At 38.2% G+C, this 19886-nt stretch overlaps 2 protein-coding genes across 6 annotated transcripts; both read right to left on the bottom strand.

Annotated features, from left to right (window-relative positions):
* Positions 1–1199: 1199 nt before the first annotated feature.
* LOC128228289 (uncharacterized) lies at positions 1200–9969 on the bottom strand. Of its 3 annotated transcripts, none has more exons than XM_052939515.1 (2): positions 9832–9969; positions 1200–3824 (listed from the first exon to the last, which is right to left on the bottom strand). In XM_052939515.1, exon 2 carries the CDS (start codon positions 3789–3791, stop codon positions 1797–1799), a length of 1995 nt encoding a protein of 664 aa, XP_052795475.1. In that variant the 5' UTR covers positions 3792–3824; positions 9832–9969; the 3' UTR covers positions 1200–1796. The 3 variants fall into 3 exon arrangements, with proteins under 3 accessions (XP_052795475.1, XP_052795474.1, XP_052795473.1); XM_052939514.1 differs by lacking the exon at positions 9832–9969 and adding an exon at positions 9365–9574; XM_052939513.1 differs by lacking the exon at positions 9832–9969 and adding an exon at positions 4643–4808.
* Positions 9970–10016: 47 nt separating this feature from the next.
* LOC128228290 (synaptonemal complex protein 1-like) lies at positions 10017–17400 on the bottom strand. Of its 3 annotated transcripts, XM_052939517.1 has the most exons (9): positions 17317–17400; positions 16772–17018; positions 15219–15343; positions 13410–13547; positions 13097–13225; positions 12792–12884; positions 12265–12396; positions 11774–11884; positions 10017–11533 (listed from the first exon to the last, which is right to left on the bottom strand). In XM_052939517.1, exons 2-9 carry the CDS (start codon positions 16976–16978, stop codon positions 10981–10983), a joined length of 1488 nt encoding a protein of 495 aa, XP_052795477.1. In that variant the 5' UTR covers positions 16979–17018; positions 17317–17400; the 3' UTR covers positions 10017–10980. The 3 variants fall into 3 exon arrangements, with proteins under 3 accessions (XP_052795477.1, XP_052795476.1, XP_052795478.1); XM_052939516.1 differs by lacking the exon at positions 17317–17400 and having other exon boundaries at positions 10018–11533; positions 16772–17308; XM_052939518.1 differs by lacking the exon at positions 17317–17400 and having other exon boundaries at positions 10019–11533; positions 16802–17308.
* Between the last annotated feature and the right edge of the window lie 2486 nt (positions 17401–19886).

Consider the following 19886-nt stretch of genomic DNA (forward strand, 5'->3'; position numbering starts at 1 on the left):
CGGTTACGGACTACGCCACTTAAGTACCTGTTATGGACTATGCCACTTCAGAAGCTGTTACGGACTACAACACTATAATACATGTTACGGACTACGCCACTTTAGTACCTGTTACGGACTAAGCCACTATAGTACCTGTTACGGACTAAGCCACTTTAGCGCCAGTTATTGACTAAGCCACTTTAGTACCTACAACGAAATACACAACTGTAGTACTAGTTACGGACTACAACACTATAGTACATGTTACGGACTACGCCACTTTAGTACCGGTTACGGACTAAACCACTATAGTACCTGTTACGGAATAAGCCACTTTAGCGCCAGTTATTGACTAAGCCACTTTAGTTCCAGTTATGGACCGAGCCATACAATACCTGTTACAGACTACGCCACTATAGTACCTGCAACGGACTACACCACTATAGCATCTGTAACAGACTACACCATTTAAGTTCATGTAACGTACTACACCACTTCAGTACCTGTAACGGACTACGCCACTGATGTACATGTTATGGACTAGACCACTATAGTATCTGTAACAGAGTACGCCACTGTAGTATCTATAACGGACTACACCACTATAGTATCTGTAACGGACTACACCACTATAGTATCTGTAACGGACTACACCACTATAGTATCTGTAACGGACTACACCACTTTAGTATCTGTAACGGACTACACCACTATAGTATCTATAACAGACTACACCACTGTGGTATATGTAACGTACTACACCACTATAGTATCTGTAACGGACTACACCACTATGGTATCTGTAACAGACTACACCATTATAGTATCTGTAACGGACTACACCACTATGGTATCTGTAACGGACTTCACCCTCATAGTATCTGTAACGGACTACACCATTATAGTATCTGTAACAGACTACACCATTATAGTATCTGTAACAGACTACACCATTATAGTATCTGTAACAGACTACACCATTATAGTATCTGTAACGGACTCCACCATTATAGTATCTGTAACGGACTACACCATTATAGTATCTGTAACGGACTACACCATTATAGTATCTGTAACGGACTACACCACTATGGTATCTGTAACAGACTACACCATTATAGTATCTGTAACGGACTACACCACAACAGTATCAGTTGCGGTTCTCTGCTGACACAAAACTGTACACACAGGCCCGGGCATAGCAAAACAAAATTACATTAAAATTTTGAAATTTATGCATCTAATTTAACTACGACACAAAAACACATATACCGTAGGTGCAAAAGGCACAAAAATGCATAATACTAAAAATATTAATGCTTAAAAATGGCGTTTTCAGATAATGTAAAAAATATGGCTGAAAATCTCAATAACATTTGTCACCATTGTCACTTTACAGATTTGGAAACATTATAACTATCCTAACAGGTGATGAATAATTAAGAAGTTACACAAGAACTAACAACAAGTCATAGTAAAAATCTCAGCGAGGGCAAACGTAATCAACTATGTGAAGAAGCATTTAAACAATTTCTCAGTTTCATTGTAAGCCGGAATGCAAACACTCTTACAACCACCGCGTTTGTGTGAATAAAGAAGTAATGCTACAATACAAATAGGCTTTCTTCAAATACAAAATAACAGTATTGTTTAGCATTGATTAAAAGTTGTAGGATCCTATGAAATCCTTATGGCTAATGTAAATATGTTTATGCTATATAAAATTATTGACGTGAAGTAAATGTCAATGCCCTTGTAAGAACGTGACTTTGGTTTGGTTTCTCGTTCAGGTTTCGCTGTTAAGTTGTACAGATTCACTTGTCTTTCAGATTTGATTTACAAAAGCAGTATCGCCGTAGTGGCTTCTCGGGAACGCATATTGACGTATTGCCGTATTTATTTGTCCGACTGACGTCGTCTGTGATGGACATTCCCGTTTCAGAGTTGACATCAACAGTGGCTTCAAACATAGCCCCGCCTGGGCTTGTCTCGAATATCACCAGAAGACGTTTATGTTTTTCGGGCTCAGGTTTTGAGAAAAACTTGTAAATTGTCCAGCGCGACTCCTCCTCGCCGTGCACTGAGAGACCGAGGGATATCTGGTGGCTCTCGTGTATTTTACGGAGACTTAATTGAGCACAAATCGAACTGTAATGTCGCAATAGGCGATTCAAATGTGATACCGCATAGTTAGCAGCTTTGACAGAGATTGGGCTCTCTGCGGGTATTTGATTAGATCCGTAGCATGCGCAATAGTGCTCCGGAATAGACGCGTCTGCGCATGTCCGTGTTTCCGGAATAGACCGGAACAAACTTGTTCCTCGCTTATTTTCATCGTAAGTAAGTTTTTGGTCAAAGCTCTCGGTGAGAATATCATTTAATGTTTGATAGAGATCAAAGTTGGATAGCAAGCGATCTGTATTTTGCTGCATGTTACGTGCAATGTGTGAATACTTGCTGAGAAATGAACTAGGCGGCACAATGGACAGCAGCGGCATGCGTTCTTCTATCCTGCCCACGAATGTGTTCCTTATATCATCTATTCTAGAGCCATGGTCACTAACGAAAATTAAGAAAGCGTTGTCAAGGTGACCATCTTCTTTTAAAAACTTAAAGAACTCATAAAAGTCATCATCCCCAAGTTCAAGATAATTAATAAACTCATGGCAAATTTGCACCAGCCATGAAAAACTAAATTTGAGTCTAGATTTGTACAGTGTGACAAATCGTTTATAGTAATTAATTAAATGTTTAAATATTGGTTTGTTCCCATAACACAATGACGATGTTCCTTTAAGGTTAATATTGTTATACTCAAACGGCAAAAGAACCGATTTGAGCACCTCTGATGCGAAACCTATTTCTTTCAGACCCAACATCCATGGACGCATATAGTGATCTGTGGGTGGAGATTTGAAGCCCTTTCCTTCCGTGTTGAATGTGGCAAGAATTGGATAATCCTCGGCAAAAAATGTTGCGTAATGTTTGCGAGAAAAGTTCTGCCAAATAAATGGGAAGGGGTTGACATCGTATTTCCCCCCTTCCGGGTTCGGGAGATCATCTGTCCAAGGCCGTTTCCCTGTCAGTATGGGGACAAGGTTAGGAAACGTATTGTCTCCAACCTTCATATAACCTTTAAATACATGAGCACCTAAGTGTTTCGTTAAGTATTCATAAGTCTTTGGCAGTTTTCTGATTGCAGACAACCGGGAAGTAGAATCAATACCGAACATAAGCACACTATACTGGCTCGATTGTTCCTTGTGCTTGGAACGAACGATATCTTCCGTCACATAAACACTCTCTTGAAGGGTGTCAAACACTTTCTTTCTTCTTTGAGATGTATAACACCGTAGCCGAAAGAAATCGCAAGGGACTTGAAACGGCGGTTCAAAGAATATTTCTTTACCAAGTGTCACACTATCATCATCGCCCATCGGCCTTTCAAGTTTTGCATAGCTGCAGGAATATGAAGTATCGCCAAAGTACTTAAATGCGGTAGTATTAAACACTACAAGCCCTAGCTTGTCCACGTAGAGCAGGTCCGGGGCGGGGTCACATCGTATTGGGTCAGGGCTCCACACATACTGCATGATGGACTTGTCGAAGGGGTCGAGATCCGGGATGATGCACTGCGCGTTCACGTTCTCGTTAATAAACAGGAAGCGAACGGGCATAGTGAGGGTCGTGTACAAATAGTAGGTAACCACCACGGACACCAGCACCGCTACCATGCTCTTCCGGCGGTCACGCTTTCGGTAGGAGAACATCATCCGCCAGCAGTTGCCCAGGATACCCGCGGGCGCCATTACAAGCGGGAATTTATGGTCACATCCGCTCAACTGAAAATAAACACCATCTGGTTATGTATTTTATTTCATGAGAAGTGTCAGTATGGTTTAGATAAGGAAACACGCTATAGGGAGGTTGCACGTTGCGTAATCAAATCGATAGCCGCCATCTCGTTGGGATATACTGATAAGCGCAGTCATATTGGCCTCCAGTTGGATAGTGATCTAAGTTTAAATACTACATCATTTCAATTGGAGAAAAACACGTGTAAAATAAACATACCTCATGACGATTAATATATTATTTCACCTGTTTATGATTGTTATAATTGCATACATCAGTTTGCGGTAGTTTAATTCATTTAGTCGTTATTTGACATGGCAGCAAAAAACCTATGACAAATCCAGAAGCAAAGCATGTTTAACGACACTAGCGACATCAAACTTGACGCTGACACTATCCAACACTGATCAACAATTCTGTCTGTCTGTCTAAAAGACATAATTATAACTAGTATGTTTCCTTATTATATTGCACCCACACCGTTGCGTCATTTCATTATGTTTCGATATACTTCCGATAACGTGTTAAAATTGTTGCATGCCATATATATATTTTTGTATGTATATGTGTTATTTTGACGATAAGCTTAAGTCTAATTCATATTCTGTTTTGCTCTGTTCTGTTCATAACATTAATTTAAAAAGTCCACCTAACACTTCCATAGTTGTCGACAGCGGACACAGTTGTAAAAACAATGACTCGGAATTTGGAAACATAAATTAAAATATGATGTTACCATGATCGAAGTCATTGTTAATCATTTAATCGACAAAATGTCCACTAATTATGCAATGTAAAAATGTACCTGATCCTCGTATGAAGTAGCTGAATATATCTTCAGTATTGAAATAACGCAATGCAAACCCATAGAGAGCGTTTAAACACTGCCATCTGCACACAAATAAACACCACCACGTGCAAACTACTTTCCGGTTTATCCACTTATCCAGAATTGATTTCCTTACGATGACACACATTTGTTTTTAATAATTTCTTTGAAAGTTGTTTTTTTTACAAAAAGCGAAATAACTATAATTAACCATACTTTTATAGAAATCCAAACATGAACAAACTGGAGAAATTGTTAAATACGAATAATGAAAAAGAATTGTTAAATCTGAGTTAAATAGCAGATGTTACTATCGGATCAATATGCAAATGAATGTTTTCACCAACTACAAGTCAAAACGCTTAAAGCGTTGAACACTTATTATCAATATGTAGGTGCACTTCTTGTATGTGAATAACACACATATTAATGTGTTTTTTTATTAATGTTATATAAATCAGTTTTAATTTGTCCTTGTTATATTGACACTAGAAGGAAGTATATTAAGAACTAATTTACATTAGACCAAGAATGTATAAGTTTATAGAATTGTTTACATCAGAAAATAAAAAAAAATATTTAAATTGTTAAAATATTTTAAAGAATCTGTAAAACATAGAATTTGTCTTACTTATGATAATTAGTAAAATATGCTAATCTTTACCTTATGTATATATATGCTTTTATTTGCATTTCATTTTGTCTAGTAACTTATTTATTTCTGTTTGTATTCAACCTACATCGGTTCTGTATTAAGTGACTTGTTGAATTCATATGTGTAAATATATTTGATATTATTTGACTACGTACTGTGATGGTACACGTCCAATAAAATTATGTTCTGTTCTGTTCTTTTCTGTTCTGTTCTTTTCTGTTCTGGTAAACATGGACCTTTAAACTATTTACTACACAAATTGAAAGCCGTTCGATCATCACTGACATTCTTCTTATTTGCATTATATTGGATAGAAATATGCATTCTCAAAACAGTTTAATCTGACAGGAAATGTCGGTTATATTGTCATAAGACTTCATAATGCATAATATACTGCACACAACGGTCTCTTCGTTCACGACTGTCTCATTTTATGTCATTAAGACGATGTTCAGCTGATTAGTTCATGTCAGAAAAACAACAAAAAATTAGATTTTCGATGCACTTACACACATTAAAGATTTTCAAAATATTGCGAAATTGGAATTGGTTAGTCCTAAAAAAATATGTCTGTTTCGGTTAACCCGACCCTACCTATAAAATGCGCCGACCCTAACTATTTTCTTCCGTTTCTGAGCCAAAAAAATATTCGTTAGCGAATAGAGAGTTACGAAAGGCGGATAAATGCAGATTTTAATCAGAATTATTGTGTATATGATAAAACAAAGTCAGGCAATGACAGTAGTGTAGGAAAGACTGCCATGTGCAAGAAAAAACATACGACAGAAAAAAATAATAAAAAAAATCCCTACCTACCCTACCAAGAAATTTTGGGAAGGTTACCCTAAACAATTTGTTTTTGGCCTTATTAAGTCATTTCCTTCTCACGAAAATATCCCATATTTGAAAATTACAAAAAATCTAATGCATTATTGCAACATTTAACTCTCAACCTTTTCAAGATTACTTAATGAAGCTCTGAATAACTGAGTAATTACAACATGCTACGCGTAAGAAACGTACGAATATATATATATATGCACACAAGTTATCTTTAAGATAACTTCGTGTCTTTAAGATAACTTGTGTGCATATATGTATTTGTACGTTTCTATTAAACATTGAAGTCATATACTTGTAAATCATTTTATCATTTAAACATAACCACCTTGCATGCTCATAAATCCTTTACATGACTATCTCACTATTAAATGGTAGCAGGCCGAAAGCCTGTCATGAATGCTATAAGCGCTTTGATATTAATTGTGTAAGATATGCAGTTAAAGGTTGTTAACATTGACTTACACAAATAAATTGTTTGATGCGAGTCGCATCAAAACCCATTTATTTTGTGTATTCTGCGGAAGTACATACTTTAATACAATACTAATAAAAAATCAAGTAAGAGCCGATTTAAGGCTATTTTAACATTGAAACTATATTGTTATACATGCATGAATGAATAACAATCGACAAAAGAACTGATCATCCGATAAAATGAAATATTATAACTACATTTGAATCATTTTGGTTTGATATGTTAATCAAATGACAATTTAAATGCATAGATAACGATTCATGTTTTTTCCGGGTTTAACCGAGTTTTCCGGGTTAATCTCTATGAAATAAACCTATTCGAATCCAAAGACCCAGATTCTATTTTTAACCACCAGTGTCTAGAGCACGTGGCCAAAATGTAGACTCAGTTATAAACATGCATGTATTTATTCTAATCAAGTACACGTCCATTTTGAAACTGCGTATATTGCTTTTTATATTGCATTTTCTCACTCGTCGATATAAAAATAATTGCGTTTTCAATTGCGTAATTATGCGAAAAGATATCTTATTCACATTAAATCAACAGCAAAACATATGATGAATTCTCATGGCAGCACCAGATTAAGTTAAGCTTCTGCTCCTCGTAGCTAAACATGGACATTCGGTTTATTATTCAGCGCGCGCCGGGAACTAATTATTAACACATTCCGCGTGAAAGTAATCGCTGAATGATGAAGTAATCATAATAGTCTAAAAGAAATGCTGTGCTATTTTTCGCGACCATGGTGATTGAATTTTTAATAAAAAAAATATGTTTCCAAAATTCGAGTTACCGTGTGTCCACCATTTATGAACTCCTGTTCACCTGCCTTGCGATAAGGCTCTTTAGTGGACTAGGATTTCGTATGATCCCCATTAACTCAGATTCACCCGAGTCTAATGCACCAGTCAATTGTAACCACGGCCCCTCCAGGTTCGGGGAATAGCGGGGACTTTAACTTTCGGTCCAGCCAAGCCCGGGTAAAACACCCGCCCTGCGAAAACGAACTGATGGTAAAATCACCGCCAAATGCCCCCGCACCCCTGCACATTCCCTGCTAAATTTGACGCGAATACAAAACCACCCATCCAACCGGCACTGCGGGGCCACCGGGAAGGTAAAAACACGGCCCATTTCTCCGGTTATCCCCAGTATATCCCCGGATCTTAAGGCCGTGGTTACAATTGACTGGTGCATAATAATACCTGAAACTCTCCATATCTCTACAACACATTTAATAAAAAATAAAAAATGTCGACAACATTTTCTAACATAAATGTGTCTTTTCCAAAATTAGATTACTTGACATATAAATATTTGATACGAGATGTTGTTATGCCAGCAGTGCTGAAGAGACCGCCGAATCCGTGTTATCGATAGAGGCTGCAGTGATTATGGGGAGAAAGGTCCCAAGTGTACTATTGTATTGCCGGTCGATTAAATTAGCAACACTTGCTGTGTGCAATTATTATATTCATATCTGGGAAACACGAGGCCGCCAGAAGTATGTATCATATAAATATTGATTTACAACATGTAGATGTATACAATAGTGAACTTCACGAGTATGCTGGTCACTCTGCATGCCACTTATATCATCTAGAAAGAACAACAGATGGCTTAAGCTGTTTATCGTGTGATGTGGCCCGTCTCACGCTATCCGTATCAGACTTTCTTGTTTTATTTTAAGGGCCTTCCACTGTGCAACGCTTATGCAACAGGCGATTGTAACCACGGCTTCCCCAGGTCCGGGGAATAACAGGGACTTTGACTTTCGGTCAAGCCAAGCCCGAGTAAGACAAAACCACCGCATCCCCCCGGCACTAGGGAGCCGTGGTTACAATTGACTGGTACATTCGTTTGAAAGACCAAAACATGAATGTTTAAAAAATCTCTTTTTATTAAGTCTTAAGGTTCAATATTTTGGAAGCATCATTCATACACCCGTTGCACCATGAGTAGGCATAATACGAAATGAGCAACGTTCATGGAATAAGATTTTAACAAATTTTCAATCAAAACATTTACATTTTTACGGAAATGTCTTTATACAATCTTAATTTGTTTTCAGGTAGGTCAAAAAGTCGAAGACAACCCGATCAACAATGTGCTGCGGCTTAGCGATGATTGCAGGTATTGTAAGAAATATATACGTATGAAATTAATCCTGTTTTGCATTACTCTCTTAAATATCTTTCTGATTTGCAATGAAATCGTCCACAAAACATTGTTGATTGGGTAGTCTGGTGCATTTTGACGCAAAAAATATATTTATATTGTCGACAGACTTTTCCGAAAAAATGCGAAAGCTTTTCGATACAAGATCGGATAAAATCTCCCCTCGTAAGAAATGCTCAATTACTTATTACCCCAAAACATGTTGTAACGGATGTTTGTTCAACTCCTGAAAAAGAGTGTTCCTCAAAACTAAGTTAAACATGAACTTTTCAAACAGTTTTATTTTCGGCCTTCCCCACCCACTTTTACGTTGTGGAAGGCCCTAACGAGAATAACACCAGCATATGCATACTCTTAATTGCTTAACGTTACAACCTGGCAAATTCATATAGATAAGAGTCTGATGTCTTTGAAGCTGAACGCCATATAAACCTTAAACTGATTCAACCGCTGGCCAGCACGATATACTAACAATTGAAAACAAACTGAACTACTGAATCCATTAACTTGACATGCTGAACTACAACACTTATGAAATGCTTACAAAAGCCCTCCGACGGACGAATACCGGGAGACGCATTGGTCCATCAAATCCACGGATCAAACGAACACACCATCACACGACTGAACGAAAATTAGCACTTCCATCACCCCAAAACGTAGAATATCAACACTATAATCTGATCATCAACGTTAATCGCACTGGGATACTACCCGGCATACAATCAGCTCTCTACACAGCGTGGGTAAACATTAGCAGATAGAGGCTATATATAGACATACATCAACTTAATAAGGTAATTACATTCCTTAAGGCGCTTACAGAGTCACGGCGAAACATTTATAAGGGAACTTTTCAGAGTTGCATATCCCGTTATTAATTTCATTGTAGTCATTACTCAGAGAATGCATTAAGAATGTCGGCAAATAAGCTTCAAGAAGAAATTAACTTGCATTAAATAAGACAACTTTAGTTAGACGATACTGGTATATGAAACACGTAATACTTACTCGTTTTTATCATCCATGACTCCGGAAACAACAATACCAGTACACTTAACCACTACAAGGTTGTATTGTCATGCTGATAAATCTTCATATGCCCTGAGGCGCTGTACAGATCATCATATGTCTCTCAGCGATAAGTTTTGCCTTTGTGCTCAGCGATAAATTAGTCTCTATGCTAAGGGAAAGCAATGCTTTTATAAACATTTATTTGTAAAAGTAAGTTACCTCCCAGAGTAAACAATTCCAACACCATGAATATATTATTTACATGCAAATAGTATTCAAAATATAGATATAATAAAACTCATATTTATAATATAATAATATAAAAAAGAGATCTGCAAGGTTAACATGAACCGCAGTACTAAAGAAATATGACAGGAAATAGTTCTAATTTCGAGATGCTACTTTTTTACTGCAGTAAGCTGACCTCATACTGAACCGAAACGAACAAAATGAACACCCGTATTCATTTAAGCTAAATTACTTAAGTAAAGGCTATTGACATATTTTAAAGCATTTCCTTTATATTTCATTTACACGAGTGTATTTTAGATAAAAGAGCAGAACTTACCAATGACATCACAATGCTCGGGACATAAGTTTGACCTGTAAACAAACATGGCGCATGCGGGAATGACGTCATATATGACGTGAGGTTCACTTTAATAGTATGACTTCAAAAAATAATCGACAACCATTTTAGATCTTACACAATTTGTTCTGACGTATTTTAACGAATGGGTAGCCAAATTATCAAGGGAGGATTCAGGATTTGACGTGTAAAGGGGCATAAGTTAAGGACACAACATTTTGATATTTGCCCCTCCCTCAGAACCGACATACACATGTAAATGTATTGGCAGGGGGAAATGGTGAAAATGTTAACAATTTCTTGTCCGGAATGGTATTATTTGAACGATATATGGACATAAAAACCTGGACGTTTTTAGGGGGGCGCGCGCCCGATGGTACCTATATGCGACCGCGCGATAGGTAATTTCTGTGGCTGGAAATGTAGGCTTTAATCTAAAAGTCGTTTTTATATTCAAATCAATAAACATTATATGTTCGTTTTAAATAGATAGATCTATAATATCTAAATCCCGCTTTACATGCAAAAAAATGTAATTTCGTTCACAATTCTACAATCTAAAATTTGGTGGTAGTTTCTGATTGATAGTCAATGGCGCTGCTCTCCGGCACAGTATCCCAAGTGGGTTCATCCAGCTGTATGTGTTCCGCTTTCACCAGCACGGGCGGGGTTGGCGGCGACTCCGATCGCTCCGGCGTCCCAGTGTACTCTTCGTCGTCCTCTTCCGTGCGATTACTTCCGTTCTCGCTCTCTGGCTCAGGTGAGGACGGTCTCTTTTCTTGTTTTGAGTAGCCGCCAGTTTCTTCCTGACCATCTGTTCTGTTCACGTCATGAACTGACGCTATTACCTCATAGGGATCCTCTGAAGAGAACACAGTGCCACGAACAGACGTGTTTTGTGTGTCTATGATTTCGAACCCCGTGGACCTTTCGTCTCCTTCCTCCGAAACCACGAACACTCGTGTGCTGGTTCCGGACCTTGGAGAATCAACATATGGCGTCTCGGAAGCCTTGCTGGTCGACTCCCGCTTCTTGTTCACTTGCGCGTACTCAGGGTGTTCCGTCTCCAAGGTAACAATGTTGTCACGGCTGGCGCTCAAAATAGTGACGCTGAAATAAAAACAGCAAGAGGAAATCAAATAAAAATGTGTGGAACTACCTACGACTCCGGTCTGATCGTCGTTTTTATTCAGAGAGAAAAACAAAAACGTATAAAATTTAACATAAAATATAATTATGTCGGTCACGAGATAACATAAATTTCATCATTTATGAAGACTGGAAAGCATTTAAAATGAAACTAATAAATTGACATAAGACCATTGGAAATAAAATTTGATGGAAACTCACTTTGCGAGGAGATGTTCCTTGTCCTGTTTTTCCAGTAGCAGCTGAGCCTTGAGGTGCGTCAGCATGGCCTCCTGATCGCGCTTCTCCGCCTCCAACCGCGTCAGGTAATTCCTGAAACATCCAACATGGTTTAACAGTCCCTACATTATATATGATTACGGTAAAGATTATATCCAGTTATTGTTTCTAGCCGTTTGGTTCTGACACACTAAAATAAGTAAAGGCCAATTGTCTGCACACATGAATTATTCTTATGTCGGTCAAGAGAAAACATAAATTTCATCACATTTTACTATTATTTTAAAAATAATCATGATAATACTTGAGCGTTATGGAAATAATTCAATGTAAGCGCTTTGTTTCTGTCAAACAACGTAAATTATAAAAATTATATTAATGAAACAGAGTATATATATGACGACGAAACTTAAAACTTGAAAATAATGCCCATCTCCACTCATCATGTGGGAGGCCCGACGGGCAGTGCGTACCTGCCTCTCTGGTTGCGAGCGGTGAGATCGCGGACTCGGTCCTCCAGTAAATGCTTGTCGACAAGCAGCTGGGTGATTTGGTGCCTCCCTTTCTTGTCCTTTACCTTCCCCGCGCTAGCAAGGCTACTCAGGCTGAATACACCATATATGAAGTATGTCAAGAGGTAAATAAAGGGACAAACTATCGCTGAAGTGAAACGCTAACGTTTAACACCCGTATAGTACACTGTACAGGGAAAATAAGACCAAGCTTTACAAATCATATAAAGGTTAAGTTTGTAAAACTCACTAAATATTGCCATCGCCAGGGCCAGAAAATCGCACAGGAGTTTCATACAATATACGTTTTAATCAGGTCATGTTTTCATCTGAAATAGTTATGTCATTAGATAACAGCTTAAATCGTTTGTTTAACAAATGCCCGGCATTCCTTTCAAATTAGCCTTGATCGTTATCCGACATATAATTAACAATTAAACATTATGGCCTCCTTTGTGCGTTGACATTATCACGGATGTCTAGATTACCTGCTGGATAGTATCCTGGACCTTTCGAGTTTTTCCATCTGCAGATCGTTATTTAGCATTTGGATGGTCTCACCTTGCTGACGCAGGTAATCCCTGGTGAAAAGATGTTTGTTGTGAAAAACATGATACACAAATACTTATACATATTAACTACACGAATTAGGAGCAGCTAAGACTCTATTACTTAAGCAATCGTTAAAATAGTTTTTTTTGTAACATAACTGCTGATCATTATGCAAACGCGTTGACCTTAACAGATGAAGAGGTCTTCATTATCTTAAGAAAGGCTTTCAAATTAAACGGACCTGCCGTTCTTGTTTCTGGCGGCCATGAGGTCCAGCTCCTCTCGAAGGTCACGGTAGCGACTTTCCATCTCGCTGTACTTCCGCCGCCACTCAACGTCGGTCATGTCCACAGAGCTTAACGCCTTCAAGCTAATGGGAACGGGAAGGAAGAATAAAGCTTTCTAGCAATAATGTCAATATGAGTTACTCATTTCACATAAGTATATGATGAATACTAAATAACAGTTTTATGTTGTCCCTCAAAATTACATTTAAAATCCATATATTTTAATACAATGTTTGTTTAATATCACAGTGATATCACAGTCCATACTTTTCTAGTTCTTCCTTGTATCTGTTACACTTGGCGCGGAGCTGATGCCCCTGTCTGATGGCAGCTTGCAGTAGCTTCTCCCGCTCCTGGACCTCGTCCTCCAACCGCTCCTCGTCGCTCCGGTACCGCTTGATATACCTACGGGGCATAGTAGGTAAGAAGGAAACAAGACTAAATTATATGCAAAGCATCAACGACGCCGCGAATGTTTTTGAAACGTGACTAAACGGAAGCAGATGCACGATTCACCAGTATTGAGGTACCAGGATACACCATTCCTCAGTTATAGGAGTAAACCTGATGGTCATGACCAACTTGGCTACACAATTTAAAAGGACTCGCTTATGGTTTGTAATGTGCATTTGTTTATTTTTGATACACAAAATAAAGGAGCAAAACATTGGAAGTGTTAAAAATAAGATATTGGCAGCTGAAACCCTTCATCAAATGTTGATATTTGCTCAAATATTGTTTTTAAAGACTACAATTTTCAAAAGAGTTACTAACAGGTTCCAGTATTCTTTGTTACGCGATTTGTTGATTGACATTATCACGTGTTGTTTAATATCAATGTATTGTTAAAATGTCAAAATAACCAGTTCGGTTGTAAAAGTCCTTGCGGCCTTGTGGTTAAAGAGCCTGTGATCTATTCTTCTACCTGCATTGGTTCGCCACCAATGAAACCAATATATGTATTTTTTATAATTTATTTGGATTTATAAAATTGTTTAAATATCTTTTGAACAAAACAATCATGCTTACATTGTTATATTCATAAAATAGTTCAATTGAAAGATAAATTATATTAAATTATATGAAACCTATTACAAACGTCCACGCGACGTCAATGATTGCATCATACCGATTGCATGGCCGAGTGTTAGATTATATGCAAGCGCGAGCATTCAAATACCATGGAATTAATATCATTAAAAGTTTTTAGGACTGGTGCCGAAAAACAAGCTGTATCAATTATTAATATATGCGGGCCTGTTGACGCAGGCTCGGTGAGTGTTTAATATATGCGGGCCTGTTGACGCAGGCTCGGTGAGTGTTTAATATATGCGGGCCTGTTGACGCAGGCTCGGTGAGTGTTTAATATATGCGGGCCTGTTGACGCAGGCTCGGTGAGTGTTTAATATATGCGGGCCTGTTGACGCAGGCTCGGTGAGTGTTTAATATATGCGGGCCTGTTGACGCAGGCTCGGTGAGTGTTTAATATATGCGGGCCTGTTGACGCAGGCTCGGTGAGTGTTTAATATATGCGGGCCTGTTGACGCAGGCTCGGTGAGTGTTTAATATATGCGGGCCTGTTGACGCAGGCTCGGTGGGTGTTTAATATATGCGGGCCTGTTGACGCAGGCTCGGTGGGTGTTTAATATATGCGGGCCTGTTGACGCAGGCTCGGTGGGTGTTTAATATATGCGGGTCTGTTGACGCAGGCTCGGTGAGTGTTTAATATATGCGGGCCTGTTGACGCAGGCTCGGTGAGTGTTTAATATATGCGGGCCTGTTGACGCAGGCTCGGTGAGTGTTTAATATATGCGGGCCTGTTGACGCAGGCTCGGTGAGTGTTTAATATATGCGGGCCTGTTGACGCAGGCTCGGTGAGTGTTTAATATATGCGAGCCTGTTGACGCAGGCTCGGTGAGTGTTTAATATATGCGGGCCTGTTGACGCAGGCTCGGTGAGTGTTTAATATATGCGGGCCTGTTGACGCAGGCTCGGTGAGTGTTTGACGGTCTCGAATGTTTGAGACCGGTTCAGGTCAAACTGTGGACCTGACGACAACTGCTTAGTTATGCATACCTGCGAGGCCTGTTGTAGATGGAGCGCTGTGAGGTGGGGCCGGAGGAGAGTTTGACAGTCTCCACGGAGAACTGGGACAGGTCCAGGTCCAGCTGGAGGTCCGGCACCATTTTAACACTAGTCTCCTGGAGGCGGAATATAGAGGGATATGTCATTTCATGCATGCTCGTTGGTTAAACTTTTCATAAGGTTTGAGATTTGTTTTTATTAAACTGTATACTCTCATTTCAAGGATCTAACCGTCCATGTCCAACAACCTCGCCCAGACAAAAATTCCCCAAAGTGATGAACTCGCTAATCTATTAAATTTAACTAATCGAATGGTTTTTGATTTTGAAAAGGTTACCTCCTCTGGCCTAAAATTGTCTTATAAACATGGCGGATTGCGTGACGACTATACAGATATCATGCGAGTGCAAAGAACAAGTGTTTATTGTAAATGTGTAAGTATGCTAAACAGGTATCTGAGTGTTAAATTCAATATTGTCTTCACTACTTCCTTCTAGTTTTTTACAAAGAGAAATACTTGGTGCATGTAGCACAAGTATTCAATCTGAATAATCTATTTATATATAAACTTCGTTAAATGAACTTTTAAAATTAACTCAATAAGATATGGATCAGATTATCAGACGCGTAATTATTATAATCTTACAGCATCATACTGTTCATGTATATCATTTTAACATTATTCAAATCTCAATGTCTTACAGATTTAAAAATGTTTTAAAATGTGTTCTTATCATCATTCACAGGAATATTTTTGAACAGATTTCTTTAAATCTTTCTCATTTCGATGAAATGAAACATTTGCCCTCATCTGGAAACGTGTACTAATTTCATTCTCCTTCAAACCCCGGTCAGGCACGTAGCTGCCTACACGCGAGTACGCGGCTGAATCCACAAGAATTGGACATTAAAAAATCAGAATGTGTACTTTACTACATGATCCATTTTCCAGCACACGTAAAGCCCCTCAAAACGCCAAGAATGCACCAGTTTGCACCATATTTTCAAAGTATTCCGAGGGGGTCGGGCATGCCCCTGACCCCCGTAGCACAATTGTGAATCCGCATTTATAAAGGGCTAGCTACGCTCCTGTTGGTCCTAATTTCTCTTAAGTTTTAAGTGTTATTAATAGCCTATTTCTTTAAGCCAATTTTCTTACTGAATCTTAATTTTACTGAATAAATTCGTAATTTAATACCACACAGAAATGTTCCTTGTCAAGTCCTAACGCTCCTAAATCTATAAATATTACACAAATTGTACCAAAACAAATTTAGTGAGCTTAACTCAATCCTGTTATTAGGGACTGAAGAAGTTTCGAGAAACTGGGGCACGAGGCCGACATATCTTGAGGTAACGTGCTTCATTGGTCATTTAAGTATGTGTTCTTTTAAAACCCGAGCACGTCCGGGATAAGTAAAGGAAAAGTAAAAACCAAAATACATTTCTAATTTTAAATTCAACCCCTTTCTTCAAAAGATTTAGCGACAACATTCTCGGTTGATATCTTAAGTTTCATTAACAACGCTACTAGGTTTTCTTACCACCCCGGAAATCCCATTACGCTCCCTCACCTCACTGCTCCGCATGCTGATGTTGGTATCGGCGTAAGGCAGCACAATCTTCCGGTCCCTCTGCAGGCTGTTGGGAGAAAAGGGCTCCGACCACCTCTTCTGGTGATGCCGCACACGCTGCAGCTTCTCCTTCCGGTCTGCCTCCACCTTGTGCGGGTAACTTAAAAGGTTTCCCATCGTGAAAACGCACTCACACTTTCAGTAGCATACAGGCACACTGAATACGACGTTGAATATCTATTAAACTCAAAAGATTTAAAAGTGATCTCATCAACGTAGGAAACCTTGTTGCTCTATATTCGTTCTCGCAGCCAATACCTGTCATTAGCTTTTAATATTCCCATTGCACATCGTATTATTTCATAAATGAGATTTAACGAAATTCAAATATTTTCCTTATACTATAAATTCAACACTCCTTAAGCTGTTCTTTGAAGCCCAAATCACATAAACTGCTGAGTGTCATTTTCTTATTTTTTTTACACTAAACGTTATAAAGAACCCAATAGCTTTACCTTCGTACTACAAAATACAAATAAGTATTTTGTTACTATTGTATTGTTAATTGAAATGAATAAACCGACTAGCTCTAATTTGCGTGCTATTGTTTGTAGTCCACATTCGGTGTTCAGTACTGTAACGCCCAAGGTATGGGAATGTACATTGTTCTGTGATCGATAAGTCTGCAAATCAAATAACACAAAACATGTAGACCACCGCAAACATATAGGGTTCAATAACGAACGAGGAAAACAAGAAATAAGTGAACTGTGAAAATGACAATCTTTTATTATTTTTTTTAGATATGTTATCCCATCGTCGTATGTTTACCCAGGGATTTATGTACTTGCCACTATTAAATTTTCCTTCAGTTATTTTTTTTTCGAATATCAACCTTTAAACTCTCTTAAAAGATTGGTATGCATTTTGTTTCTTCTGCAGCTCTTTTTAGAAAATTAAGATAAATATCTTAGACCACGTTCCCTCTAATCAAACCAATCGGCATTCGCTATTTCATTGCTCCATTTCTCATATACACGTTGTATAATCTGAAGTATATATACAACTCTTAAAACACGATTTCTTCGAGGCAAAATGGATCACATTTGATGAACAGTTAAGCATGAAACTATATTTCATAGGCCAAGAAAAATAATTTATCAGGCACCTATTTGTAAAACGTCTTTTATGGTTTAATAATAGTCATTGAATATACTTTAAAAGCATTTTTTGGTTGTATGTATCTGTTTCGTCTCAATGAAACCTTAATAATGTAAACAACGGGTATATACGATACAGAACTAAGAAAAACGAACCAGGGCCAGTTGCAAATTGGTTATATTAATAGTGGTGAATGTGAATTCCGTCTTAAATGTAATTTGAGAAGTATAATGACACAAATATAGTTATCTAAACCCTTACCCAAGCCGTTTACGACAAAATATTTACCTTCACCAGGTAGGGGTCGGGGCATTGGTGTATGTGTACTGGGGTGTAATTTCCGATGTGTAAATATCAAGTAAACTTTATCCCCAAAAGTGGATTTTTGTAAAACCATACCAAATCACTTTTTTGGTTAGCTTTATTCAAACATCTGAAAATCTTTGAAAGCGTTATTGAGATATAAACGTCAAAACATGAACCCTTTTGATGTAAAGACAAAATTACAGATACTTTTCATGTCGAACTCATTATCATTTAAATAAATGCAGAAAGTAATACTCAATTTAGTTTTTCGGCCACTCGTTTAAAAACCATTCCGTCCTTGGACTCTTAACGGAATTCCGATATGGCAATTCCAGTTGGCAAATAGGTTAAAATTGTTGCCTTGCAATGTGTACGGTAAACATTAATTTTCTAACCATTGACAATTGAGGGATTGTGCCAAACCAGAAAACGCATTGTGTGCGGTATGCAAATTTGAATGGTATTTGGATTTCATGGGTCTTAAGATTGAAGAACCAGAACCAAACCTCCTCGCTTTAGTTCACGTGGTCTAAGTCGGATAGACACCTCGTGAAGGTATCTATGACAAATATACGCGCTACTTAAAATCCGTCGGTATTCTTCAGTTTCAATAGAATGTAAGGTTTAACAAAACTATTTTATATACTGACCCGTCGTGACGTTTGGGCGTTCTTATATGTCGGCGGATTTCGCTAGTTTGCGTTTAAGAAATATCACCGAGAAAGGGCAAACATGCGACAATACGTTAAGTGGTGAGTTGAATATGCGAAAATACACCAAATTATAACGTGGTGAATATGCAAAATACGCCAAATAACGTGACGAATATGCGACAATACGCCAAATAACGTGGCGAAAATGCAATAATACGCCAAATAACGTGGCGAAAATGCGACAATACGCCTAGTAACATGGCGAAAATGCGATAATACCGCTAAATAACGTGGCGAAAATACGCCAATACGCCAAATAACGTGGCGAACATGAGCCAATACGCCAAATAACGTGGCGAAAATGCGACAATACGCCAAGTGCGCCATGTTAATACACTCAGTGGTGGGGCAAATATCTGAATCAATGATACGGCGCATTTTCGAGCCGCAACTTGGCGCATTTTTGTATTGTCACATGACCGCCGCAAAAAGAAGACAGATAACGTGCTTCTTATAATTTCGCACTTTTGCCCTCCGGTAGGCACCCGCTTATTCGAACGGATTTTAAATCTTAATCTTTCAATAAATGCACATCTTGTTATAATGTTAGACTTATAAATATCCAAATCTCTCAAACGTATCCATATATTTTTTAAACATCAAATTATGACATAACGTCCATTTTCTGAAGATTTCCAATCTGCGAAAAAGTATATTATTAAAAGGTAGGCATGAAAGCCTCTGAAAATACACATCTACTTGCTATAAACGCCGTAACTCAATCAAAAGTTAGATAATCCTGACCAAAAAATGACTCTTTTCGTGAATAGGACCCTTCTATAAGAATCAAAGTACTGATAGTGCTGAATGACTTGAGCGATGTTTCTTCTATGCGATATTAAAAATAAATCATATGAATGATAGCATGGCACGCGTTCGCTCGCTCTCACGCCTGCCCGTCCACA

The sequence above is a fragment of the Mya arenaria genome, chromosome 3, assembly GCF_026914265.1.
Source record: "Mya arenaria isolate MELC-2E11 chromosome 3, ASM2691426v1".
In the NCBI taxonomy this organism is placed as follows: Eukaryota; Metazoa; Mollusca; class Bivalvia; order Myida; family Myidae; genus Mya; species Mya arenaria.